This window comes from Macaca thibetana, chromosome 15 (assembly GCF_024542745.1).
Source record: "Macaca thibetana thibetana isolate TM-01 chromosome 15, ASM2454274v1, whole genome shotgun sequence".
NCBI classification, from domain to species: domain Eukaryota; kingdom Metazoa; phylum Chordata; class Mammalia; order Primates; family Cercopithecidae; genus Macaca; species Macaca thibetana.
In genome coordinates, this window is record NC_065592.1 from 109,640,286 (window position 1) to 109,666,107 (window position 25,822).

The following is a 25,822-nucleotide window of genomic DNA, read 5'->3' on the forward strand; positions in this document are numbered from 1 at the left end:
GGTATTCGACGTGGCAGCATGGCCACAGACCCAGGACTGAGCAGACTGGTTTGAAGAAAGAGGCCGATTTATACCTGAGAAATACATTTTGGGGGGCCAAAAATAATTGAGTATATCGGATGGAACTAACAGAAGCTTTGTTTTACTAACCAGGTTTGCAGGAAAAAATGTTTTTAAGTATGTAGATATGCATTATAACTTCTATTTACATACAGCTGAGGCTGAATTTCCCAGAACCCCTTTCAGCAAAGATGGTCCTTTGCTTCTGCTTTTCCTGTCCGTCCTGGATGTTCTATTACCCCAGCACCCGAAGGTTACTGCAAGCTGAGTGGCACCAAAGCAACACCTTAGCCAATGATGTACATCCTCATTGGTGTGCAGGTTCTGGTCAGTGTTACCAACATGAGTTAACGTCTTTGAAGTAAAAGCACATAGCCATGTCATGTTTTCCCAGTTTTCTGTGGGTATTTTATGACCTGCAACTTAGGAAAGCAAACTGTGAAAAAGAAAACTTGTGTTCGCCTATAACGAGGTCACGAGGGAATCCTGTAGCAATTATGTTCTTCAGTAGCTGTAAGAGGGCAATCTGTGCCCTTGGCTTTGACTCAACTGGTCTTTATTGAACGACTATTGTGTGGGTCACAGCTGTGCTGGGACTGAGGGATAGCGAGGCAGTGCCTGCCGTGGAGCGCCTGCATGTAGCGGTGGGCAGAGGAGAGCAGGCAAATCGTCACACTGCAAGGTGACCTTGGAAGGTGCCGGCGAGAAAAACACAAGGGAGGAACCACAGAGAGTTCAGAACAACATCTTGCCCAGTCGAGAACTAGAACAGGAATCCTGGAGAAAGGTGAATTTTGAAAGACGGGTGTGATTTTGGCAGCTAGAGATGGGGGCAGGGAGGTTGTTGGGTGTCTCAGAAGAGGGAAATGGTCTGGAGGTGGGAAGGGGCTGGGTGAATTTGGTGACCAGCCAGGAGTCTGATGTCACCAAGTCGCAGGGATGAAAGAGAAAGGCAGGGGAAGTGAGTTTGCCTAGGTGGGCCGAGGCCATGGAGGGGCAGGCTGGAGTGGGGGCCGGGAGCCCTAGGGGGTGACAGGAGAGGTTTTCCCACCTTTTTTCTCTACTCCTTCCCCAGTCACCTTCCTCTGTCCCAGCCACATCACACATGCACTTTCTCTCTTCCCCTCGCCTCTCCCTCCTCCGGTTTGTCTTCTTCCCCAGCCCTCAGAATCAGCTCAGATGCCATTGTCTTTGGGAGCACCCCAAAACCCAGCAGTTGGAATTCATCTCTCCTTGCTCTGTTCCCACAGCAGCTGCCTCACCAAGAGTCATTCCAGCATTTAGCGAGCTGGCTCTCGTGCTGGCTGTTCCCACCTGCAGCACCCTTCACCAGGCTGCAGGGCTTCTCACCCCAGTGGTCCCAGGAGAGTGGCTTGAAAGCAGATCATCCTCAGCCTGTTTGTTGAATGAATAAATAATGGATCCCTATTTATATACACCTTTTTTTTTTTTTTTTTTTTTTGAGACGGAGTCTTGCTCTGTTGCCTGGGCTGGAGTGCAGTAGCGTGATCTTAGCTCACTGCGAGCTCCGCCTCCCAAATTCATGCCATTCTCCTGCCTCAGCCTCCCAAGTAGCTGGGTCTAAAGGCGCCCGCCACCATGCCTGGCTAATTTTTTGTATTTTTAGTAGAGATGGGGTTTCACTGTATTAGCCAGGATGGTCTCGATCTCCTGACCTTGTGATCCGTCCGCCTTGGCCTCCCAAAGTGCTGGGATTACAGGCGTGAGCCAGCACTCCTGGCCAACACCTTTTTTTTTTTTTTTTTTTTTTGTATATTTTGTATAAAGAGATATGCCGTGGAGACCTAAGTGGTGAAAATTCTAAAAGACTTTAATGATGAGATGAATAAATTGTTTAGAGAAGTACAATATATGTGCTCTGTCTCAGTTTGAGAATATTGACCACAGTTTGGCTCTCCTAGCCCTTTGCCTGAGCAAAACCCACAGCCCGTCTTCCACACCCATACCATGTTCCAGACCACAGCCCATCGCTCCAGCTTTCCCAGCCTGCCTGTGAATGTTCTGCCTGTTACACGAGAGAGCAGACACAGTGAGGCGAGGACAACTAACAGCACCCGAAAGCAAGGGCAGTGGATTTCCCTCTGCTTTATTTAAAACTTGCCTTCGGCCGGGCGCGGTGGCTCACGCCTGTAATCCCAGCACTTTGGGAGGCCGAGACGGGCAGATCACGAGGTCAGGAGATCGAGACCGTCCTGGCTAACACAGTGAAACCCCGTCTCTACTAAAAAATACAGAAAAATAGCCGGGCGAGGTGGTGGGCACCTGTAGTCCCAGCTACTCGGGAAGCTGAGGCAGGAGAATGGTGTGAACCTGGGAGGCGGAGCTTGCAATGAGCTGAGATCCGGCCACTGCACTCCAGCCTGGGAGACAGAGCGAGACTCCATCTCCAAAAAAAAAAAAAAAAACTTGCCTTTTTAGGAAAGTTCACCCTCATGATCTTAGCATATTCAATGGCTTTTCACACATGAGCAGAGTTTCATTCTTAACTTTCACATGAATCGAAATTGGGCTTAAAATCATTTTAGGTACAGCTGTATTAGTTCCCATACTTTCTACCCATGGAAGATTTTCTATCAATGGTCAGGGTGATAATATCTGTACGTCTTTATGTCTGAACCTGTTCATTTATATGCACATTCTTTCCTTAATTACCGATTTGTATATTTAGAAGCTCAGTGCTTCATTAGTAAAATGAGGGAGTTAGAGTAAAGGATCTCCAAGATTGCTTTGCCAGCATTTGAAAAAGAACCTATTATTGTATGACTATAGAAATTTATTTTTGTCCAAGAGCCAGTGCCTAATCTTTAATGGTTTTGTGTTTAGACTATTTGCCACTAGGTGGCAGTAAAAAAAATTATTCTTAGCAATGAGAAATGCTCATCAATATTTAAGTTTACTTTAAAACAAAAATTTAGGAGACCAAAGTTTGAGGTATCTGTTTCAAAACTATGTAACCGTATACTGGCCTCTGTATATTGTTTCTAGGACTTAACCCTTATTTTATTCAGGGAAAAAACTCTTGTGGCACTTCATAGCCACTTATATTAGGGTTATTATGGAAAAAGGACGTTAGTTAAAATATGTAATTTTGTTTTATATATTTACACACACACACAATGTGCACACACACACACACACACAGAGGAGAGAGAAAGATTAGGTACCATTCAAGGTTTCTGGCATCCACTGATGGTCTTGGAGTGTATCCCTTGCAGATAAATGAGATACTGCATTTTTGTTTTTCCACGACATTATATGTTAAAGTCAGCTCGTGCAATGCGGACATTGGAAATATAGTCATGTGCCTTATAATGACATGTTGGTCAGCAACAGCCTGCATGTACAATGGTGGTCTCATAAGATTATAATGGAGCTGGAAAGTGTCTATGACCTAGGGACATCATAGGTGTAATGTAACATAACACATTGTTCACATGTTTGTGGTGATTCTAGGTAAACAAATATCCTGTGCTGTTAGTCATATGAAAGTATAGCACATACAATTATATATATACATGATTACTTGATAATAATAAATGGCTATGTTACTGGTTTATGTATTTAACATACTTATACTTGTTATTTAGAGTGTACTACTTATTTAAAAAAAAAAAAAAAAGTTGGCCAGATGTGGTGGCTCATGCCTATAATCCCAGTGCTTTGGGAGACCAAGGTGGAAGGATAACTTTAGGCCAGGAGTTTGAGACCAGCCTGAGTGACATACTGAGACCCTGCCTCTACAAAAATAAAATAAACTAAAATGAAATAAATAAGCCAGGCGTGGTGGCACATGCCTGTAGTCTCAACTACTCGAGAGGCTGAGGCGGAAAGATTGCTTGAGCCCAGGAGTTCAAAGTTGCAGCGAACTATGATCGCCAGCCTGGGTGACAGAGCAACACCCTGTCTCAAAAAAAAAAAATTAAAAGTTAAAAAAAATCAACTGTAAGATAGGTTTAGGCGGGTTCTTCAGGACGTGTTCGTTCCGGAAGAAGACATTGTGATTACAGGAGGTGATAGCTCCACACACGTTATTGTTACTGCCCCTGAAGACCTTCTGGTGTGGAGGCAGAAGACAGTGATGTTAATTACCTGACGCTGTGTGGGCCTCAGCTAATGTGTGTACTTCAGTTTTTCTCTTTAGTATTTAAATTTTTATTGATACATAATATGCATACAGAAGCACATGCACAAAGCATTAAGATAAAGCTCAGTGAATTATCACAAGGCAAATACATTTTTGTAACCACAAGATAGAACCAGCCTTGTTCGTGCTTCTGACTCCGCTTTCTTCCTTCTTCCTCTCCAAAGGTAGCCACAATCTTAAGAGCTAGTGTTATAGATAAGCTTTGTCTTTTTATACAAGTGTTTTATTACAGAACATTTTAAACATATACAAAATTAACAAAATGGTATAATAGATCTGACACTCAGCCTCAACAACAACTCATCATGTGCTGTTTCTGCTTCATCTATACTTTGGCTCATTCCCCATCTCTTTATTATTATTTTTTGTTATTTTTATAAGATGTATGTGCATTGAAATGTATACTCTTAACTGTACCTTTTTGACAAATCAGTACCCCCATATAACTTTTTCTCCTTTTAAGAATAGAATACCGGCTGGGCACGGTGGCTCACACCTGCAATCCTAGCACTTTGGGAGGCCGAGGTGGGCAGATCACTTGAGGCCAGGAGTTTGAGACCAGCCTGGCCAACATGGTGAATCCCCATCTCTACTAAATATACAAAAATTAGCCGGGCGTGGTGGCGGCGCCTGTCATCCCAGCTACTCCAGAGGCTGAGGCAGGAGCATCACCTGAGCCCGGGAGGCAGAGGTTGCAGTGAGCCGAAATTGTGCCATTGTACTCCAGCCTGGGCGATAGAGCTAGTAACAGTCATTAATGTGCATGTGAATCACCTGGAAATATTATTTTAAATCCAGATTTTAATAAAATAGATCAGATTTTGATAAAATAGGTCTGGGTTTTGTCTGAGAATTTGTATTTCTAACCAAGTACAGATTCATAGAGTACATGCTAACTACAAGGTCTCTTTTATCTAAAGTAAATAAAATTTGATGAATAAGGGAAATTGACCTTAGATGCAAGAGCACATCAAGACACATGTGCAATATGCTATCTGTAGGAGCATTTGGTTAACAAGAGCATAAACCAACCAAACCATTTTATAATGATTTTAATCCAAAATTAGCGAAATCCCTATTATGGTTTCCATGGAAATGTTCTTTCAGGCTAAGAAATGTTAGTATCACCAGAGGGCACTGGTTAAAAACAGCACAGATTTGGAAGTCGATGTCTTATAAAGTAAGTGACAGACCCCTCTTTATATCCATAAGCGGCTTTTACAGAGTTACCCAAAATTCAGTCATTTGTACACCAAGTGTAGATAATTTTCATAGCTTCCTATTAAAATTATATTTTAACGCCCTTACGAAATTTAACTCAATTTTCTTATAAAAGTAAGTAACATTTTTATATGACATTGTAAGTCCCATTTTATATTCAACTTAAACTTACATACTTGCATTAGGTGCCGTGTCTGTGTGTTGACCACCCAGTGTTCTTTGGGGTTCCACTGCTTGCACAGGTACCACAGCTGGAGAAACACAGATGCACAGACACAAGCTGGGTGCTGCGTCTCTTCCTGCCTCCGGACATCAGGGCGCCAGTCGGCCTGGTTGTACGAATGGAGGTTGTGTTCCCCAGCACAGACGGTCTCATTCCAGGGCACTCGCCTCAGAGGAGGAAGTGTCCTTTTAGGGGCACTTCCTGGCACATGGGCCAAGCCTTCTAAGGGGTGAGGGCTCCAACCAGCAGGTACAGACCTCTCAGAAGGGAGGGATAAGGCAGCCGTTCTGAACCTGAATCTCTACCACCCTTCGTCCCATCTCATCAAGACAGCTCTGAGGGGCTGTTCTGGCACATGTCTGGACGTCAGAGGCTGGCGGACAATGTGGGCTCTGACGGGACTCAGATAAGGTCTGTTCCAGGGAAGCAGGAGGTTGATGGTCAGCATCTGGGATGGTGTCCTTGTGGACAGTGAGTTGCCTCTTTGGGTACAAGTCCATTTTCACTACAGACGAGGCTAGAGCAGGGTGTCCAATCTTTTGACTTCCCTGGGCTACATTGGAAGAATTGTCTTGGTCTACACATTAAATACACTAACACTAATGATAGTTGATGAGCTAAAAAAAAAAAAGGCAAAAACAAATCTCATACTGTTTTAAGAAAGTTTACAAATTTGTGTTGGGCTGTGTGCTTCAAGCTTGGGCTGGAGAGTCTGGACGGCTCCCCGATCCTCTCTGGTTCTCTTTGGCAGTGAGGCCTGGAAGAGGCTGAGTCTCAGTATCTTGGGGAAATTCTGGAAAGCCTATTTGGGAACCTGAGCAGACCTCTTGCCTGGAGCTTGAATGCTTGATTTGCTGTCCTGGCCACATCCATGCTTGGCAGCCAGAGAGCAGGGTTTGCATTCACACTGGCACAACAGTGAGCCAGGGGTTGAAGTGACCAGGACAAGTGTCAGGGTGGCAGTGTGCCTCAGTTTTTAACAAAAAGGTTTAAAAAGTTAAAAAAAAAAAATTAGAAGCTTATAGTGTAAGGATATAGGGAAAGAAAAAATTTTTGTACAGCTGTGCAGTGTGTTTTAGGCTAAGTGTTGATTTTAATAGTCCAAAAGTTCAACAAAAATAAAAGGTTTATCAAATTCGAAAGTTGTGGTAAGCTAAGAAGAGTTTATTGCTGAAGAAAGAAACATGTGTTTTTATGAATTTAGTGTAGCCTAAGTGTACAGTGCTGTAAAGTCTACAGTCACGTCTTCGGCCTTCACATTCACGCTCCGCTGACTCACCCAGAGCAACTTCCAGTCCCGCAAGCTCCATTCATGGGAAGTGTCCTATACAGGTGTACCATTTTTTCCATGTTATACCATAGTTTTACTGCACCTTTTCTACATTTAGATAGGTCTAGATCACAGTGTTACAGTATTCTGTACAGTCCCATGCTGCACAGGTTTGTAGGCCAGGAGCAATAGGCTCTCCCGTGTAGCCTAGGTGTGCAGCAGGCTGAGCCATCTGGGTTCATGTAAGTATACTCTGTGATGTTCGCATGCCAAGAAACTGCCTAACGACGCATTTCTCAGGATGTACCCCAGTTGTTAAGTGATACATGACTGTAGTATCTAGGGAACTCTTTGTGGCTATTTTAAACATTACTTAGGAATTATTTACGATCTCTCATCTCAGCCTCTGAAATCAAATGTCAAGACAGAGCTCATGCAGTATTGGGAAGTCACCTTCCGTGAGCTGGTCCCAGGCCCAGGGTGTGAGTGCTTCTGGGAGGCTGTCGGTTAGGCGGAAGCCTGGGCATGGCTTTGTTTAACTCTACAATCTTAACTGACCCTTAGCTGTTACTGCTCAAAACTGGCTTCCTTCAATTGCATACTACCTTACTTTCCATCCCAACTGGGTCTGTAGTGCCTTACACTCTGATTGTTTGAGGGTGGATTGTATAGTAACAGTAGCCATCTGTTTATGGGTGGCTTAATTGAAACTTTGCTTAATTGAATTTGATTAAAAACTGAACCTGGGGTTTTCAGTGAGATGCTATACTTAGAGAACATAGTGCCTCACACATTGTAAGCACTTGGTAAATTTTAGTTGTCACAGTTGCTAGAATTCCTTCAAGAAGTCACTTCTCACAAGTGAGGGGCATAGGAGAGCTCCCCAGGCAGAGGGAATCGGACATACTAAAGTCCTGATGGCCCAGAAAGCCTGTGGCCCTCCAGGGTCGCAGACAGGCTAGTAAGGAGCAGTGAAGCCGGGTGTGGGGTGCGCTGGTGGGCCAGGCTGCTTCACTCTGAGAAATTTGGGCTTCACAGTAAGAGTAACTGGAAGCCGAAAGGGTCTCAGACTGAGAGCATTCAGATTTGCATTGCTAAAAACTATCCCAACAGTCTCATGGACAGTGGATGTAGGGAGGTTCATTATAAGGTCTGGCCGTAGAGTAAATAACTAACCTTGGGCAGGCTGCTTCAACTGTCTTGATTTCCTCCTCTTTAACCCAGATTCAGTAACTACCTACCCATAGGCTGTGAGGATTCAATGAATTGCTACTTGTAATCTGCTTTGAACAGCCCCTGGCGTGTAGTAAGTGCTTTAAATGTGTTAAATAGAATGCAGAAGTCTGGTTTCTGAGTAGACGGCTGCGTTCTTCGGACACTGCCCTCCCCTCACCTAGCATCAGACTGACCTGCTCTGTGAAAACCCAGACTGCTGCCGACTTGGAGACCGCCTGGTTTCCAAACCAAATCCTCCTGCTCTGCCTGGGTCTGACTTTCTGCCTGGGTCTGACTCAGACACCTCCGTGTGGATTGTACATATGGCTGGCCAGGCCTGGCCGGGCTTTCCCTTTTCCCAGAACACCTGCCCTGCACCCCGCTGGGGGTTCAGGCCCCACACTGGCTTGCCAAGAGCACCAAGCACTCTCCCTGCTGTGCAGGCCCCGCCTTCTCCCTTCAGAAGTTCAGTGGAGTCCAGCAGTAAGCGCGGCTGGTGGAAAGCACCATCGCCCTCCACAGATGGCACGCTGGCTTGTACCTGGGCTCCCTGACTCTGCCTGCCCAGCCACAGCCGCTCCCTCCCTCTCTCTCCCAGGTTGCCCTTGGTGTTGAAAAAGACCACCACCACCAACATGGAGACGAACTCTCTTGGGGCTATGGTCAGCTTCTGTTTGCTTTCTGTATTTGGGGCAGATTTGAACTGAAAGAGGGAAAAACAATAACAAGCAAGTGGCTCCATCCTTCTCTCTACCTTAGAAAAGGTTCACTCTAACCCTGTAAGGTTCCTGTTTTTCCCCCTTTCCAGGGGATTCATTTTTTTGTAAATCATGTAGTACACACTGCTGGGGGGTTTTGTTGTTGTTTTTATTAATCGTGAATGTCGTCTACTGAGAAGTAATGTTTTAAAGCTACTTTGTTAACTTGCAATTCTAATTTGAAAACTGTAGATAGGATATAATGTAGGAATGGCAGGTTTCCACTTAACATGACTTAGGAGTGTTGCCTGGATTCTCTTTTAAGGATACGGAGGCAGGTCTGAGCTCACAGGGAGAAAGTACATGATCCTCACAAAAGGCTGCATCCCAGATTCAGGGTAGAGTTTCCCCCAGGGGTAGAGACTGCTGTTGAATCATGGTGAGGAAGGGCAGAGGGCATAGAAGGCTTCTTATTTCTAATGCTTTACTGATGAAACTTGAAGGTTTGTGGAATTTGACATAATATTTTGTGTCTTTTTGGATGTGTGAGATATTTTATGATGAAATTGAAATGACCACCATGATAGTGGTAACCACCCAGAGTGTCACTGGTATGTGCCACGTGCTTGTCGGGTCCATGGAGCCTACCTGCCCATCACTGAGGCACCCTCAGCCTCCACCTCAGATTAGACTGTCATCTCCAAGTATTTGTGTATGAAGTTACATACATACATTTATATGCACAGATGCAAATTCATTTTATCTCATAATGTGTTACCACAAAATGCAGTATAGGACTTTTTTAAAAAACCGAGTATTTCCAAATAAAACTTTTTCAAAAAATATTTTTTTCCTGGTATTAAAAGAGGCACATACATGTATGGGAGGCAAGGAAACATACTAAAGTAGAAAGAAGAAAAAAAAAATATATATATATACACACACACACACACACACACACACATATATATGAAATAATATAAATGTTAACAGTATCTAGGGTGGCACTATTATGGGTCTCTAGCACCACCCTAGAAACTGCTAACATTTGGTGATAGCTGTGATCTAAATATATTCCCTAAAATCCATGTGTTAAAACGTAATCACCAATGGGATAATATTAAGAGGGGCTTTGGGGGGTGATTAAGTCATGAGGGCAAAGCTCTCATGAATGGGATTGGTGATTTTATAAGAGGTGGAGAGAGTGCCCTGGGCCCTTTTGCCCTTGTGTCCCTTTCACCATGTGAAGACACAGCATTCATAGTGTACATCCCCTTTAGAGGGCACAGCAACAGGGCATCACCTTGGAAGCCTTCACCAGACACTGAGCCTGCCAGCTCCTTGGTCCTGGACTTCCAGCCTCCAGAACTGAGACATAAAGTTCTGCTCTTGTCAGTGACCCCGTCCGAGGTATTTTGCTCTAGCAACACAGACGGACTCAGACAGTGGTATTTTCTTCCATTGTTTTTCCATTCTTATGTATGGATTATTTTTATATTGATGAGATCATTTCTGAGTATAACATTTTACATCTTTCTTCATTTAATAGTATAACCATTTTAAATACTATTAAAATTATTCATAAACTTCTTTTCGTTGGAGACAGGGTCTCACTCCAACTCCCAGCCTGTAGGGCAGAGCCTCAATTTCTGGGGCTCAGGCGGTCCTCCTGCCTCAGGCGATCCTCCTGCCTCAGGCGATCCTCCTGCCTCAGCCTCCTGAGTAGCGGGGACCACAGGTGTGCACCACCATGCCCAGCTAATTTTTTGTGTTTTTTTGTAGAGGTCAGGTTTCTCCGTATTGCCCAGTCTGGTCTCGAACTCCTGGGCTCGAGTGATCTGCCTGCCTCGACCTTCCAAAGTGCTGTGATTACAGGTGTGAGCCACCATGCCTGGCCCCTTTATAAACATGTTAGTGGCTTACAGTCAGCCACTGCATAAGGATATTAATCATTCCCTGCTGTTAGATAATTTTTACTATATGAGAAATAACCACTACAGTAAACATCTTTGAGCATAGTTCCTGTCATCATACTTGCATTTATTTCCTTAAATGTATGCCACATATATCAAAGGTTCTGAATATTTTGAAGACATTTAATATATTTTTTTCAAGTTGCTTTCTATAAGGCAGGGCCTCTATTAACCCGTAATCTGTCTTTGTTCGGGCGCCAAACCTCTAGCCTGACACACCCCTGGAAGTCCAGGCCTCGTGATGGGTTCTGGGCTGCGTTGCATCTGCTGACACTTCATGGGCCCCTCGGTGCCATTCACAACTGCACTCTGTGTGGGAGACCCTATTTCCATCCCTCCAGGAGCTCACACAGAAAACCTGTTTCGTAGAACCCCCGTACAGCATTAGCTATTCACGTCTGTAAAAACTTGAACTCCTTAAGTGAAAGTGCCATACGGGTGTCTTACTCTTGATTACGGAGGACGAACATTCGTTTATGTGTTTCTTAGCCATTTGTGTTTTCTCTTGTGAACTATCTATTCATATGCATTGTTATGCTCTTAGTGTTTGTCATTTATTTTGTACATTAATTTGATAACATACATAGAATCTGTGCCGTTTGTTGTTAACATTCTTCTTAGTTTGTGCTCATACTATTTTTCTGGTAAACACAAGATTTTATTTTTATTGAGCACAGCCAAACCTCTTCCCTGATGATTTTCTCCCAGGATTTTCATTTCTCAGAGTTCTTTCTCATTCAGACACCTGAAAAATGTTCTAATTTTTTTCTTGTGTATTATTTCATTTTTACATTTATCTCTTTACTTTACATTAAACTGGAGTGTATTTTGATGAATAATACCCGGTGAGAATCTTTTTTTCTTTTTACAAATAGTTTTTGAGGCACCATTTATTACATAATCTGCCCTTTCCCTACTGATTTGTGATATGTTCTCTATCTTATGTTAAATTCTATTATCTGGATCCTTTTGTAGTTTGTGAGCATGATCACGATTGGGTGTTTCACGTGCGTGTGTGAGATGTGCCACCCTCGAACCTTGTGTGACATCGGCACATTGCCCAGCTGACCTCAAAAAACAAAAAAAAAGAAATGATCTTATCATCGCTGCTAAACATATTTTACTGAGTTTAAAAGCAATAAAGATTCCTTTCTTAATATAAGTAAAGCACTGCTCATTCATTATATATATTTTCGTTTTCACTGTCAATGTTTGTTTAACTTGACTTCTTTTTAATGTATTAACTTTAATGCTAACATTTCTCTTTTACGCTTTGAATCAAAGTAAATTGGGTACTTTGACAGATTTTTTTGTTTCATAGAGACCACTCCCATTTGCAAATAAATTGTAGGTATTGTACCTAAAAGGCACTTGTATTCACTTTTAAAGAAGTTGACTTTTTCTGTTTATGTTTTTTAGGGTGTATTATCTCATATACTTTCAGCACTCAGATTTGATAAAGAAGTTGCTCTTTTCACTCAGGGTCTTGGATATGCCCCTATAGATTACTATCCCGGTCTGCTTAAAAATGTGAGTATTTAGAATTTATCACTTCTGGAATGTTTAATGCTGAATGTGCCATCAGCGAAAAGAGTAAATGGAAATATTTCAGTCTTCCAGAAGAGACGTTTAACTTTTCTTCGTTTATCTCTTCTTACCTTGGGCAGTCATATGGCCACGTAAGGAAGAAACGTGAGATGGGAAGTTATGAGAAAGAAGGAAATCAGGAAGGGTTTTACCAAACCAACCAATCAGCCTCTCTTTCTAGGAACACATCTCGCGTATTCACTCAGAGATGTCTGGGAGAGGAGCTTTTCTTAGCTATTATAAACACAGTCTTGTGCTGTTGGACGAATCTTATATTTCAAATAACCTGATTGGACTTTTTTGCAAAACAGAAAATTCAATACATAGTTTTACATATTTATCTCTTAATATTAAAGCTTTGTTTTCTTCTGGCTTACATTGTAGCCAAATGTAAGAAATTTTAACTTATAATCTTGATGTAACTCTTTTAAAAAATGTTATGAGATTTTTAATGTTTGCCAACCATTCTGGTGTTTTGGAAGCTTTATACAAGAAAAACTTTTTTTTTTTTTTCAAATGAAAATTTTAAATGAAGAAACAAACTAATTTTTCTTTAAATGGATTTTGTTTTAATTCTTAGGAAATTAGTGACCTGTCTGTTGTTCATTACTTACATAGAAACGCAGAATTACAGACATTAAACATAAAATCCCAGTTATTCGTAAATGTGACATGGCACTGCTTCCTTTTCACTCTGACAGAGTAAAACATGAGAAGATGGGGGTTGGGGGAATCTCAACGGAAATATCACTCACACCAAGAAGAATAGAACTGATGCAATCCTGTTTGCAGCCTGAGTTAACCTGCAACTGATTTTGTTTTACAGATGGTTTTATCATTAGCGTCTGAACTCAGAGAGAATCATCTTAATGGATTTAACACTCAAAGGCGGTAGGTGTTAAACTAAACATCCTTCTTCTCAGGTTTCAAAATGTATCAGTTTGGTTATGAGAGGAGAATTTTATAATTCATAGGAAATGGATGTTCAGTTATGGTTGTATGTTATATAGAAAGATTATTTTAGTGGAATACATAGCAAATTGGTGAGTTTTTTCAAACTCTTTTAAAAATCACAATTTTCTCAACTCTCACAGAGCAGTGAGTAAATCCTACAATGTCTTTTGTGGGCCCATTAGGTAAAAAGCCCTACATTTACAGTAGGGAGCACAAAAGAAAGAGCAGTTCTTAATTTTACCCTGGGATTGCTCACTCTGCAAGAGGAGAATGTGCACAGATGCAAGTGTGTGCTGTCACACTAGCCTGCCCTGGCTCTGCCTTCTCCCAGCACACGCGCACGTGCGCGCGCACACACACTCTCTCACAGAGTCAGGATATTTACAAGGCAACATTTGATGTGAACATATGCCCTATTTTAAGAAACATGATATTCCAAAATCTAGACTAAACAAATCAAAGAGATTCAGACAAATTAAAAGGCAATTAATCACATTACAAATGTTTCTTCAGTCTGTGAAAGAATTTCAGTTTTCATTAGCGGGCATTTCATTTTTGACGTATCATTAACCGAGAGAATCTGGGACTGAGGGACTTGATTTTTTTTTTTTTTTTCCCGTAAAGCTATTGCTAATTCAAGTCCTATCAGAAATTGTCTTTGTCCTCAACCTTTAGGAATCTTTTGCACCTAACCCTTAAATATATAATTATTATAGGAAAACATTGGAGAAAATCTTCATTATGTTGGATTTGGCAATGTAAAAAGAACTATAGGAGATATGGAGAGTATTTAGATTTATTTATTTACATGTCAGGTAGACTTGGATTTAGTTGTGAGGTGAATGTTGACTGATGGATCTTTTGAATTATGTAATTATAAATTTATTTAAAAGGACTTTAAAAATCAGTCAGTGCAATGTGTATGTACTCCCTACACCAAACTCCCAAAATATGCATCACAGTTGATTTTTTAAAAAGCAGCTCACAATAAAAATAATTTTTAAAATCTGTTAACAAATAGAAACAAAGGATCAGAATGCAAAATATAGAAATGACTTGGAAAAATCAATCATAAAGAGGCAGACACTCCAGTATAGAAATGAGCAAGGAATCTAAGCAGGTCATTACCAAAAGTGAAAATTGAATTACTAATATTAAAGGAGTTCTTCAGGAATGACATCAGCAAGATGGCAGAATAGGAAGTCCTAGACCTTATTTCCCAATAGAGACATTGACTTAACTACAACATACATCCCAAAAAATTTCAATGAGAACTACAGAACCAATTAAGAAGTCACAGTGCTGCAGGCAAGCTCAAAGTGTAGAATAGCCACATTGAAATTGATTTAAAAATCTGTTTCGTTTCAACTGTGATAGCCCTTTTCCAAGTCTGGCACAGCTTGGTGAGATTGGTAGGAAAAACCCAGCTTGTGGCTTCTCTCCCTTGGGCGGGAAAAAGAAGAGTGGAATGTGCATCCAACATTCTCACTTTTTAGGGAGCAGACTGAGGAACAGATTTCTGTCTCTACTGACTGGGAGCACTGACGAGGAAATTGCATACAGTAATCCCTCTTTATCTATAGGGGATATGTTTCAAGACACCCAGTGGATGTCTGAAACTGTGGATAGTACCAAACCTGATTGCCATCAATCATAACACATTTCTGTATTCCACTCACAACTTTAATGTCTTTTCCATCTTAACTAAACACTCACCATATATGATGGCTGTAATTTTTGCCATGTGAGATGCAATGACAAAACTAACACAAATTTTTTTCCTTCTTTACTATTTCACAGATAGATGATGTGTTTTTACTATAGATCTCAGCAACCTCAGCATATGTCTTTCCTTATTAAGTTGAAAACTTTCACCTTTTCACTTAAAAAAAGCACTTTACAACTTCTCTGTGGCATATGCAAATTGCCAGCCCCAGTGCTGTTGGACTTTGAGGTCATTATTAAGTAGTAATAAAATAAAGGTTACTTGAAGACAAGCACAGTGATGCTGTGACAGTTGATCTGACCACCAGTAAGGCTACTAAGTGACTAATGAGCAGGTAGTGTATATATCATGGATACCCTGGGTAAAGGGATGATTCATGTTCCAGGTGGGACAGAGTGGGACACCATGAGATTTCATCATGCTACTCAGAACAGTACACAATTTAGGCCGGGTGCCGTGGCACATGCCTTTAATCCCAGCACTTTGGGAGGCCGAAGCAGGTGGATTACCTGATTTCAGGAGTTCAAGACCAGCCTGGCCAACATGACAAAACCCCGTCTCTACTAAAAATACAAATTAGCCGGGCGTGGTGGCTTATGCTTGTAGTCCCAGCTACTCGGGAGGCTGAGGCAGGAGAATCACATGAACCTGGGAGGTGGAGGTTGCAGTGAGCTGAGATTGCATCACTGCACTCCAGCCTGGGCAACAGAATGAGGTGCCATCTCAAAACAAACAAAACGGTGCACAATTTAAAACCTTTGAATTATTTCTGGAATTTTTTCATTTAATATTTTTGGACCACGGGTGACCATGGCTAGCTCAAACTACACAAAGTAAAACTGCGGATAAAGGAAGACTACTTTTGATGTCTTGGGGCCGTGGAGAACAAAAGCAGGCTTGGTGGTTTGTGGTAGCACCAGAGAGCTGGCAGCGCTGTGGATGGAGGCTGGCACAGCTCAACAGAATTGGGGAAAACGCCTAGCTCGCGACTTGTTCTTTGGGAGGGGAGGAGAAGAATGGAATATATACATCCAGTGTTCTGGCTTTTCAGGGGCCTACTGGAGGGACTGGCGTCTGTCTGTCCTGACACTCAGCACTGACAGAGAAATGGCATCCTTTGGAACCAGAGCGCCGCAGCTTGTTACAGCACCGGAGAATCTGCAATACCACAGACGGACACTAGGGGGAGCAAGAGAGTAGGAGCTCTCGAAAATCCAGTGAAGCCCTCTAATTTGGAAATCACATGCGTGAGCCCAGAGAAGATACATCCCTGGAAAAGGGTTGACGGACCTCCAGGACCTCCAGAATCTCCAGCCGGGTCCATTGGTGAAAGTCTTCCCTTGTACCATGTCAGTCGATAAAGACTGAGAGAAGCGGATGTTTCTTTAAATGTACAGAATACGACAAAAATAACAAGACACAAAGTAAACCAGGGAAATTGGCATAATCAAAGGATCAAAATAAACCTACAGAAACAGACCCTAAAGAAACAGAGATCTATGCATTACCTGACAAAGAATTTGAAATAATTGTCTTAAGGGGTCTCAAGGCACTACAAGAGAACACAGATGAACAACTAAATTAAATCAGGAAAACAATACATGAACAAAATGAGACTATCAACAAAGAGATAGAAACTAAAAAAGAACCGAACAGATATTCTGGAGCTAAAGATACTCAATAAGTGAATTGAAAAACTTACTAGAAAGGTTCAGCAGTAGACTTGATCAAACAGAAGAAAGAGAAAACTTAAACACAAATCATGTGAAATTATTAAGTCAGAGAAACAGAAAAAAGAATGAAGGAAAGTCAAGAAAGCCTAAGACGCTTGTGGAACAACATCAAATGGAACAATATACACATTATGGGAGTCCTAGAATAAGAGAGAAAGGGGCAGAGAACTTACTTGAAGAAATAATGGTGAAAACTTCCCAAATATTAGGAAGGAATTGGATATCCGAATTTAAGAAGCTCAAAGGACTCCAAAGAATGAACCCAAAGAGGCCCGCACCAACATACACAAAAATCGAAATGTTGGAAGTTAAAGACATAACCTTGAAAGCAACAAGAAAAAAGTGACGTATCATGTATAAGGAAGGTTCCATAATATTATCAGTGCATTTCTCAGAAGAAATATTACAGGCGAGAAGGGAGTGGGATGATACATTCAAAGAGCCAAGGAGGAAACAAAACAAAACAAAAAACCCTTCCAACCAAGAATACTGCATCTGGACTGCATCATCCTTCAAAAATGAAGAAGTAAAGACATTCCCAGATAACAAAAGCTGAAGGAGTTCATCACTAGACCTGCCTTACAAGAATTGCTAAAGGGAGTCCTTCAAGTTGAAATGAAGGAATATTAGCAATGTGGAAGCATACAAAAATATAAAGGCTTCTGATAAATGTACACATATAGACAAACACAAAATCTTATAATACTGTGTTGTATAGTACAGTTGTCCCTTGGTATCCACAGAGGATTGGTTCCAGGACTTCCCACACATCAAAATCTATAGATGCTCCAGTCCCACAGTAAACTGTATGGAACTTACAGATATAAATAGTCAATCTTTAGGTTCTACATCCTGCAAATACTATATTTTTGATCTATGATTTAGTTGAATCCATGGATACAGAACCCATAGATATAGAGGGCTGAGTGTACATAACTCACTTTTTAATTCTGATATAGAACTTAAAAGCATAAAAAATGTTAAACAGTGTTGATAAATACAAAATAGAAAAGGATGTAATTTGTGATATTGATAACATAAACTGGGGAGGGAAATGTAAATGAGTAGTGTTTTAGTATGTGATTGAAGTTGTCTTGTTAGGTTGTTATAACTCTAAGATGTTTAATGTAATGCCCATGGTAACAACAAGAAAATACCTGTAGGAGATGCACAATGGAAAATGAGAAGGAAATCAAAGCATGTCACTATGAAAAAATCAATGAAACTCAAAGGAAGGGAATAAGAGAAAATCGTGAACAGAATAACTACAAGGTATATGGAAAGCAACAAAATGGCAATAGTAAGTCCTTCTCTATCAGTAATTACTTTAGGTGAACATGAATTAAACACCCCATTCAAAAGATGTAGAGTAGCAAAATAGATCAGAAAACAAGATCCAACTATATTCTAGCTGCAAGAGACTCACTTGATACATTGGCTGAAAATGAAAAGATGGAAAAATAGATAATCATGCAAATGGTAACCAAAATAGAGCAGGCATAGCTATACTTGTATCAGAAAGCTATCAAAAGAGACAAAGAAAAAGATTATATAATAATAAAAGAGTCAGTTGAGGGAGATACAACAATTACAATAATATATGCACTTAACAGAGCATCCAAATATATGAAGCAAATACCAATAGAATTGAAGGGAGAAAGAGACAGTTACACAATAATAATAGGAGATTTCACCTCCCCACTTTTAATAACAGATTGATTAACCAGACTGAAGATCAATAAGAAAATAGAACTTGAATAATGCTGTAGACCAATTGGACCTAATAGACATATACAGAACATTCTACCCAATAACAGCAGAATATATGCTCTTCTCAAGCACATATAGAACATTCTCTAGGAAAGACCACATGTTATGCCACAGAACAAGTCTTAGCAAATTTAAGAAGACTGAAATCATAGTAACTATTTTTTTTGACCACAAGGGAATGGAAATCAATAACAAAAGGAAAACTGGAAAATTCACAAATATGTGGAAATTAACACACTCTTAAACAACCAATGGGTCAAAGAACAAATCACAAGAAACGTAGAAAATAACTTGAGACAAATGAAAATGAAAACACAACATATCACAACCTATGGGATGCAGCAAAAGCAGTTCTAAGCAGAAAGTTTATAGTGGTAAATGCCTGCATTAAAAAAGAAGAAGGTGTACATGCTTTTGAAGGAAGAAAAAAAATGTAAGAAGGATCTCAAATCAGAAACCTAACTTTACACTTCAAGCAACTAGAAAAAGAAGAACAAACTAAACCTAAAGTTAGAAGGGAGAGACTAATAAAGATTAGAGCAGAAATAAATAAAATAGAGAATAGAAACCAGTTGCGTTTCTATACATTAATAAGAACAACCCAAAAAGGAAGTTTAAAAACAGTCCTACTCACAATAGCACCAAAAAGAATAAAATATTTAGGAATAAGCAATTAAGGAGGTGAAAGATTTGTACAGTGAAAACTATACATCGCTAAAATATATTACATAAGACATAATAAAAAGATATCGTGTGTTCATAGATGAGTTATTTTTTTTTTTGAGATGGCGTTTCACTCTTGTTGCCCAGGCTGGAGTGCAGTGGCGTAATCTCGGCTCACCTCAACCTCCACCTCCTGGATTCAAGTGATTTTTCTGCCTTGGCCTCCTGAGTAGCTGGGATTACAGGTGCCCGGCATCACACCCAGATGATTTTGTATTTTTAGTAGAGATGGGGTTTCTCCATGTTGGTCATACTGGTCTTGAACTCCCAACCTCAGGTGATCGACTTGCCTCGGCCTCCCAAAGTGCTGGGATTACAGGCATGAGTCACTGCACCCAGCCTATACTTAGTATTTTAAATGCCCGTATTACCCAAAGCAATCTCCAGGTTCCAGTGTTATTTCTATCAAAATGTCAGTGGTGTGTGGTTTTTATTTTTATTTTTTTACAGAAATAGAAAAAGAATCCTTTAATATATATAGAATCTCAAAGTACCCCAAGTAACCAAAATGATTTTGAGAAAGAAAAACATGGTGAAGGCCTCATACTTCCTTTTTTCAAAGCATATTACAAAGCCACAGTAATCAAAACAGTGTGGTACTGGCATAAAGGCAGACATATTGACCAATAAAACAGAATAGAGAGCCCAGAAATAAGGCTTCACATATATGATCAAATGGTCTTTGACAAGGGTATCCTGTCTACAAGATTGGGAAAAGATTGTCCCTTCAATAATTGGTGTTGGGAAAACTGGATATACACATTCAGAAAACAAATTTGAACCCTTACCTTACATTTTATATAGAAACTAACTCAAAATAGATTAAAGACCTAAACGTAAGACCTGAAACTATAGGGGAAAAGTGTCATGGCATTGAACTTGGCAATAATTTCTTGGATATGACACCAAATGCACAGGCAAGAAAAGCAAGAATAGACAAATAGGACTACATGAATTTTTTAAATGTCTGTGCAACAAAGGAAACAACAGATTAAAAAGCAGCATATGTAATGGGAGAAAATATTTTCAAACCTTATATCTGGATAAGTGGTTAATATCCAGAATATACAGAGAACTCCTGCAACTTAATAACAGCAAAATAATCCAGTTTAAAAATAGATCAAAGACTTGAATAGACATTTCTCCAAAGAATATATACGAATGACCAACAAGCATATGAAAAGATGCCCAACATCACCAGTTATCAGGGACATGATAATCAGAACCATTATAAAATACCAGTTCACACCTATTAGAATGACCACTATGAAAAGAAGAAAGAGAAAAAGACAAATGATGAGGATATGGAGTACTTGGAACCCTTGTACTCTGTTGCTAGGAATGTTAAACTAGTACAGTCACTATGGAAAACAGTATGGAGTTTCCTTAAAAAACTAAAAATAGAACTACTAAATGATCCAGCAATCCCATATTTGTGTATATTTCCAAATAATTGGGAACAAGATCTCTAAGAGATATTTACACACCCATGTTCATTGAGCATTATTTACAAGAGCCAAGAGGTGGAAGCAACCTGTATGTCCATCAGCGGACGAATGAGTGAAGAAAATATGGTATATATACACACTGGAAGAGTATTCCACCTTAGAAAAGAAGGAAGTCCTGTCATATGCTACAGTGTGTATGAAAGAAGTAAACTAGTGACAGAAGGCAAATACTGCATGATTACTTACACTTATGTGTGGTATCTAAAGTAGTCAAACTTGTAGAAACAGAAGCTAAGGCCAGGAGCAGTGGCTCACACGTGTAATCCCAACACCTTGGGAGGCCAAGGCGGGCGGATCACCGGAGGTCAGGAGTTCGAGACCAGCCTGGTCAACACGGCGAAACCCCATCTCTACTAAAAATACAAAAATTAGCTGGGTGTGGTGGCACGTGCCTGTAATTCCGGCTACTCAGGAGGCTGAGTCTGGAGAATTGCTTGAACCTGGGAGACGGCGGTTACAGTGAGCTGAGGTCGTGCCACTGCACTCCAGCCTGGGTGATGGAGCAAGATTCCGTCTCAAAAAAAAAAAAAAAAAAAAAGAAACAAAGTAGAATAGTGGTTACCTTGGGATGGGAGGAAGGGGGAAATGGGAGTTGTTCAATGGGTATAGAGTTTTAGTTTTGCAAGATATGAACGTTTTAGAGATCTGTTGCACGTAAGGACATATAGTTAACACTGCTGTACTGTACACTTAAAAATGGTTAAAATGGTAAATTTTATGTTAATGTGTTTTTTTACCACAATTTAAAACTGGTCTATGAGCTTTTCTGTGCATTTTCAGGAAAGTGTAAACTACAACATCAGTTAGACATCCATTAGGTTATGGTGAGCTTCAGGAGGTTGCTGATGGGAACTTAAATAGGCACAACCACTTTGCAGAACAATCTGGTCTTCCTGGAACTTGGGATTCCTCATTAGTCTCTCTATTAGTGCTCTGTTTATTGTAGCCTCCAATAATTATGGAAGGATCAAGAGGTGGTCTTGATTGAGGTTGCCAATAAATTGTATTTCGGGCCTTGGAGGACTCCCATATTTCCTGGAGGTTGATAGCCATTTGGGACTGGCGTCTCCTTCCAGGCCTCATTCCTCCTTCCTTTTGGAGTCAGGACATTTCCGTTATCTCTTGCCTAAAGACAGTGGATAAGAAAAAGAGTATATAAGGCCTTGGCAGCTGGCTGTTGGTTTGCCCCCTGCTCCTTGAATTCACCCCCAAAGTAACTCTTTTATAGTAGTCCTCTCTTGCAAGCTTTTAGGGTGGTGGTATTTCCTTCAAAAATATCCCACCTACCTACCAAGCCAAGCTTTTCTCAGAATTTGTGGGTCACCAAAAGCCCCCATTTTACAGTATTATATATTTAATTGTAAAAACTCTTCCATCATTGACATGATTGTATATTTAGAAAACCCCACTGTCTCAGCCCAAAATCTCCTTAAGCTGATAAGCAACTTCAGCAGTCTCAGGATACAAAATCAGTGTGCAAAAATCACAAGCATTTCTATACACCAATAACAGACAAACAGAGAGCCAAACCATGAGTGAACTACCACTCACAATTGCTACAAAGAGAATAAAATACTTAGGAATCCAACTTAAAAGGGATGTGAAGGACCTCTTCAAAGAGAACTACAAACCACTGCTCAATGAAATAAAAGAGGACACAACCAAATGGAAGAACATTCCATGCTCATGGATAGGAAGAATCAATATTGTGAAAATGGCCATACTGCCCAAGGTAATTTATAGATTCAATGCCGTCCCCATCAAACTACCAATGACTTTCTTCACAGAATTGGAAGAAACTACTTTGAAGTTCATGTGGAACCAAAAAAGAGCCCGCATCGCCAAGACAATCCTAAGCCAAAAGAATAAAGCTGGAAGCATTGCACTACCTGACTTCAAGCTGTACTACAAGGCTACAGTAACCAAAACAGCATGGTACGTACCAAAACAGAGAGGTAGACCAATGGAACAGAACAGAGGCCTCAGAAATAATACCACACATCTATAACCATCTGATCTTTGACACACCTGAGAAAAACAAGAAATGGGGAAAGGATTCCCTATGTAATAAATGGTGCTGGGAAAACTGGCTAGCCGTATGTAGAAAGCTGAAACTGCATCCCTTCCTTACACCTTATACAAAAACTAATTCAAGATAGATTAAAGACTTAAATGTTAGACCTAAAACCATAAAAACCCTAGAAGAAAACCTAGGCAATACCATTCTGGACATAGGCATGGGCAAGGACTTCATGACTAAAACACCAAAAGCAATGGCAACAAAAGGCAAAATTGACGAATGAGATCTAATTAAAGAGCTTCTGCACAGCAGAAGAAACTACCATCAGAGTGAACAGGCAGCCTACAGAATGGGAGAAAATTTTTGCAATCTTCCCATCTGACAAAGGGCTAATATCCAGAATCCACAGAGAACTTAAACAAATCTACAAGAAAAAAACAACCCCATCAAAAAATGGGCCAAGGATATGAACAGACACTTCTCAAAGGAAGACATTTATGCAGCCAACAGACACATGGAAAAAATGCTCATCATCACTGGCCATCAGAGAAATGCAAATCAAAACCACAATGAGATACCATCTCACACCAGTTAGAATGGTGATCATCAAAAAGTCAGGAAACAACAGATGCTGGACAGGATGTGGAGAAATAGGAATGCTTTTAACTGTTGGTGGGAGTGTAAATTGCTTCATTCGTGGAAGACAGTGTGGCAATTCCTCAAGGATCTAGAACTAGGAATACCATTTAATCCAGCTATCCTATTACTGGGTACATACCCAAAGCATTATAAATCATGCTGCTATAAAGACACATGCACACGTATGTTTATTGTGGCGCTGTTCACAGTAGCAAAGACTTGGAACTAACCCACATGTCCATCAATGATAGGTTGGATTGAGAAAATGTGGCACATATACACCATGGAATACTATGCAGCCATAAAAAGGGTGGGTTCATGTCCGTTGCAGGGACATGAATGTAGCTGGAAACCATCATTCTGAGCAAACTCTCAACAAGGACAGAAAAGCAAACACCGCATGTTCTCACTCATAGGTGGGAATTGAACAATGAGATCACTTGGACACAGGAAGGGGAACATCACACACCAGGGCCTGTCGTGGGGTAGGGGGAGGGGGGAGGGATAGCATTAGGAGAAATACCTAATGTGAATGACGAGTTAATGGGTGCAGCACACCAACATGGCACATGTATACATATGTAACAAACCTGCACATTGTGCACATGTACCCTAGAATTTAAAGTATAATTTTAAAAAGTGAAAAATTCTTCCATCATTTCTAGGAGTTGGGAGTATAGCAAGAATGCTAGGACATCCGTGTTCTTAGTTCATTACTTGATTCAGTCTCTTAGGTTATATTTTCATCTTATTTTCTCTTTGAGTAGATTATGAGCATCAGCATTCTTCCTAGGTCTTGCCTTTCAGTCCTCGGGATGTGTAGCAGTTCTCCACCAGAACTTACTCAAAAGTGTGGCCCTACGAATCAGCAGCATCAACATCCCTTGGGGAGAGACCAAGAAATACGAGTTTTTTAAAACACCTGTCCAGACGTACTCTCTGGAAGTACGAGAAATGCTGCTCTACACGACTTCTTTAGAAGCAGTTCCCATAACTGCGTATCAGTCCCTAGTAACGATCTGAATACTGTATGGTGACATGATAGAATTTTATTTACGGTTTTTATTTTTGTTGATGAATTCCTATAAATCGTTAATAGTTTAGCTGTATTATTTTCTTGATAATAGTAAATTCTCATGAAGATAATTTTTTGTCAAACTACCCATAGTGATCTATTTTGTGTGAACAGTTTGTCTTTTCTCCTCAAATATTCACCTTTTCTAAATTGTACTTCCTGTTCTCTACCACTTTCTTAAGTGGCAGATAATCCTTTCAACGTTTACCTTCCACAGTGCTTTATCATCGTTCTCTTACCACCAAGATGGTTTTAGATCTAAAATTAATTCATGTGTTTTTGAGTCCATCATCTAAGTTGTTAACAAAGAGACACATTTAGCGTGAGTTGTAAGTATCTTAAATTTTTGGAATTTATGAGCTTAGCGGGTGGGCTGGTAGAGGAAGAGGTGTGTGGGGTTGTGTGTGAAGGTGTATACTCTGCACATAGCCTAGCAGAATGTATTGCATAGAGTTAGGGCTGGATGGATGTTTGTACAATTGAAAGGTAGGCTGAGAGTTGCCTGTGTGCATCACTCGTGTAGCCTCTCAGATAGGCAGGCAGGTCTCCATCCTGACTCATCAGTCCTCCTCCCTAAAAGATCTCTAAGTGCAACTTTTCTCTCATTATCTGAAAAGAGGAAATGAGAAGAGTCAGAGATTATTACTGGGGACTGAGTGAGTGGAAAGACTGTGGTGCTGGGGACATTTATCAAGTACTGCAGCTCATGGCTGCAGATTGTATCTTCTAATTAGGCTGGAAACGATCCAGGATAATTTTTCTGAAAAATTTAAAAATCTCATGAGGACAGATAGTTCCTGGGTATACCAAAATTCGGGCAACCCAACTGATAACCTTCCAGAAACTTCAAGGTGCAGACAGCCTTCACGGCTCCTTTTTTGGTCTGAAGCTTGTCAGAGTGCGGAGACCCAGGTTCAAGTGGAGAGTTATCAGCGCTTTCCAGATTGAATTGCACTCAGCATTAAGTCTTGACTGGTTGCCAGAGCAGCACTTCCCAATAGTTTCTGCACAAGAATTCAACTGCAGAAGGCTGGACAGTAACCATATACTGCTGGGAACATCCTTCCTGTGTGGTTGTATTGTAGCTTCCAAACCATCTGCCCCGAAACCATAGGGCTACAGGATAAGCTGACAATGCTCAGAATGCTGCTCCTTCTCGATGGTTTATAGCAAAGAACAGGATAGAATTTAAACATTCTGTCACTGAATTGTTGACTTTACTTGGTGGCAAGTGAAACTCTATTTAAAGCCCTATGACACAA

General features: G+C 40.6%; 1 protein-coding gene and 1 non-coding gene across 4 annotated transcripts in view; both read left to right on the plus strand.

Annotated features, from left to right (window-relative positions):
- The window catches only part of FANCC (FA complementation group C), a 214,007-nt gene that overhangs the window by 130,990 nt on the left and 57,195 nt on the right, over positions 1 to 25,822 (plus strand). For all 3 annotated transcript variants that reach the window (XM_050762294.1, XM_050762295.1, XM_050762296.1), the window contains 2 exons: positions 12,245 to 12,355; positions 13,239 to 13,303. In XM_050762294.1, coding sequence (XP_050618251.1) covers positions 12,245 to 12,355; positions 13,239 to 13,303 — 176 coding nt within the window. The remainder of the gene's footprint in view (positions 1 to 12,244; positions 12,356 to 13,238; positions 13,304 to 25,822) is intronic.
- LOC126938187 (small nucleolar RNA U13) lies at positions 11,789 to 11,895 on the plus strand. The gene has a single exon (XR_007720011.1). It is a non-coding gene; the product is annotated as a small nucleolar RNA U13 (small nucleolar RNA).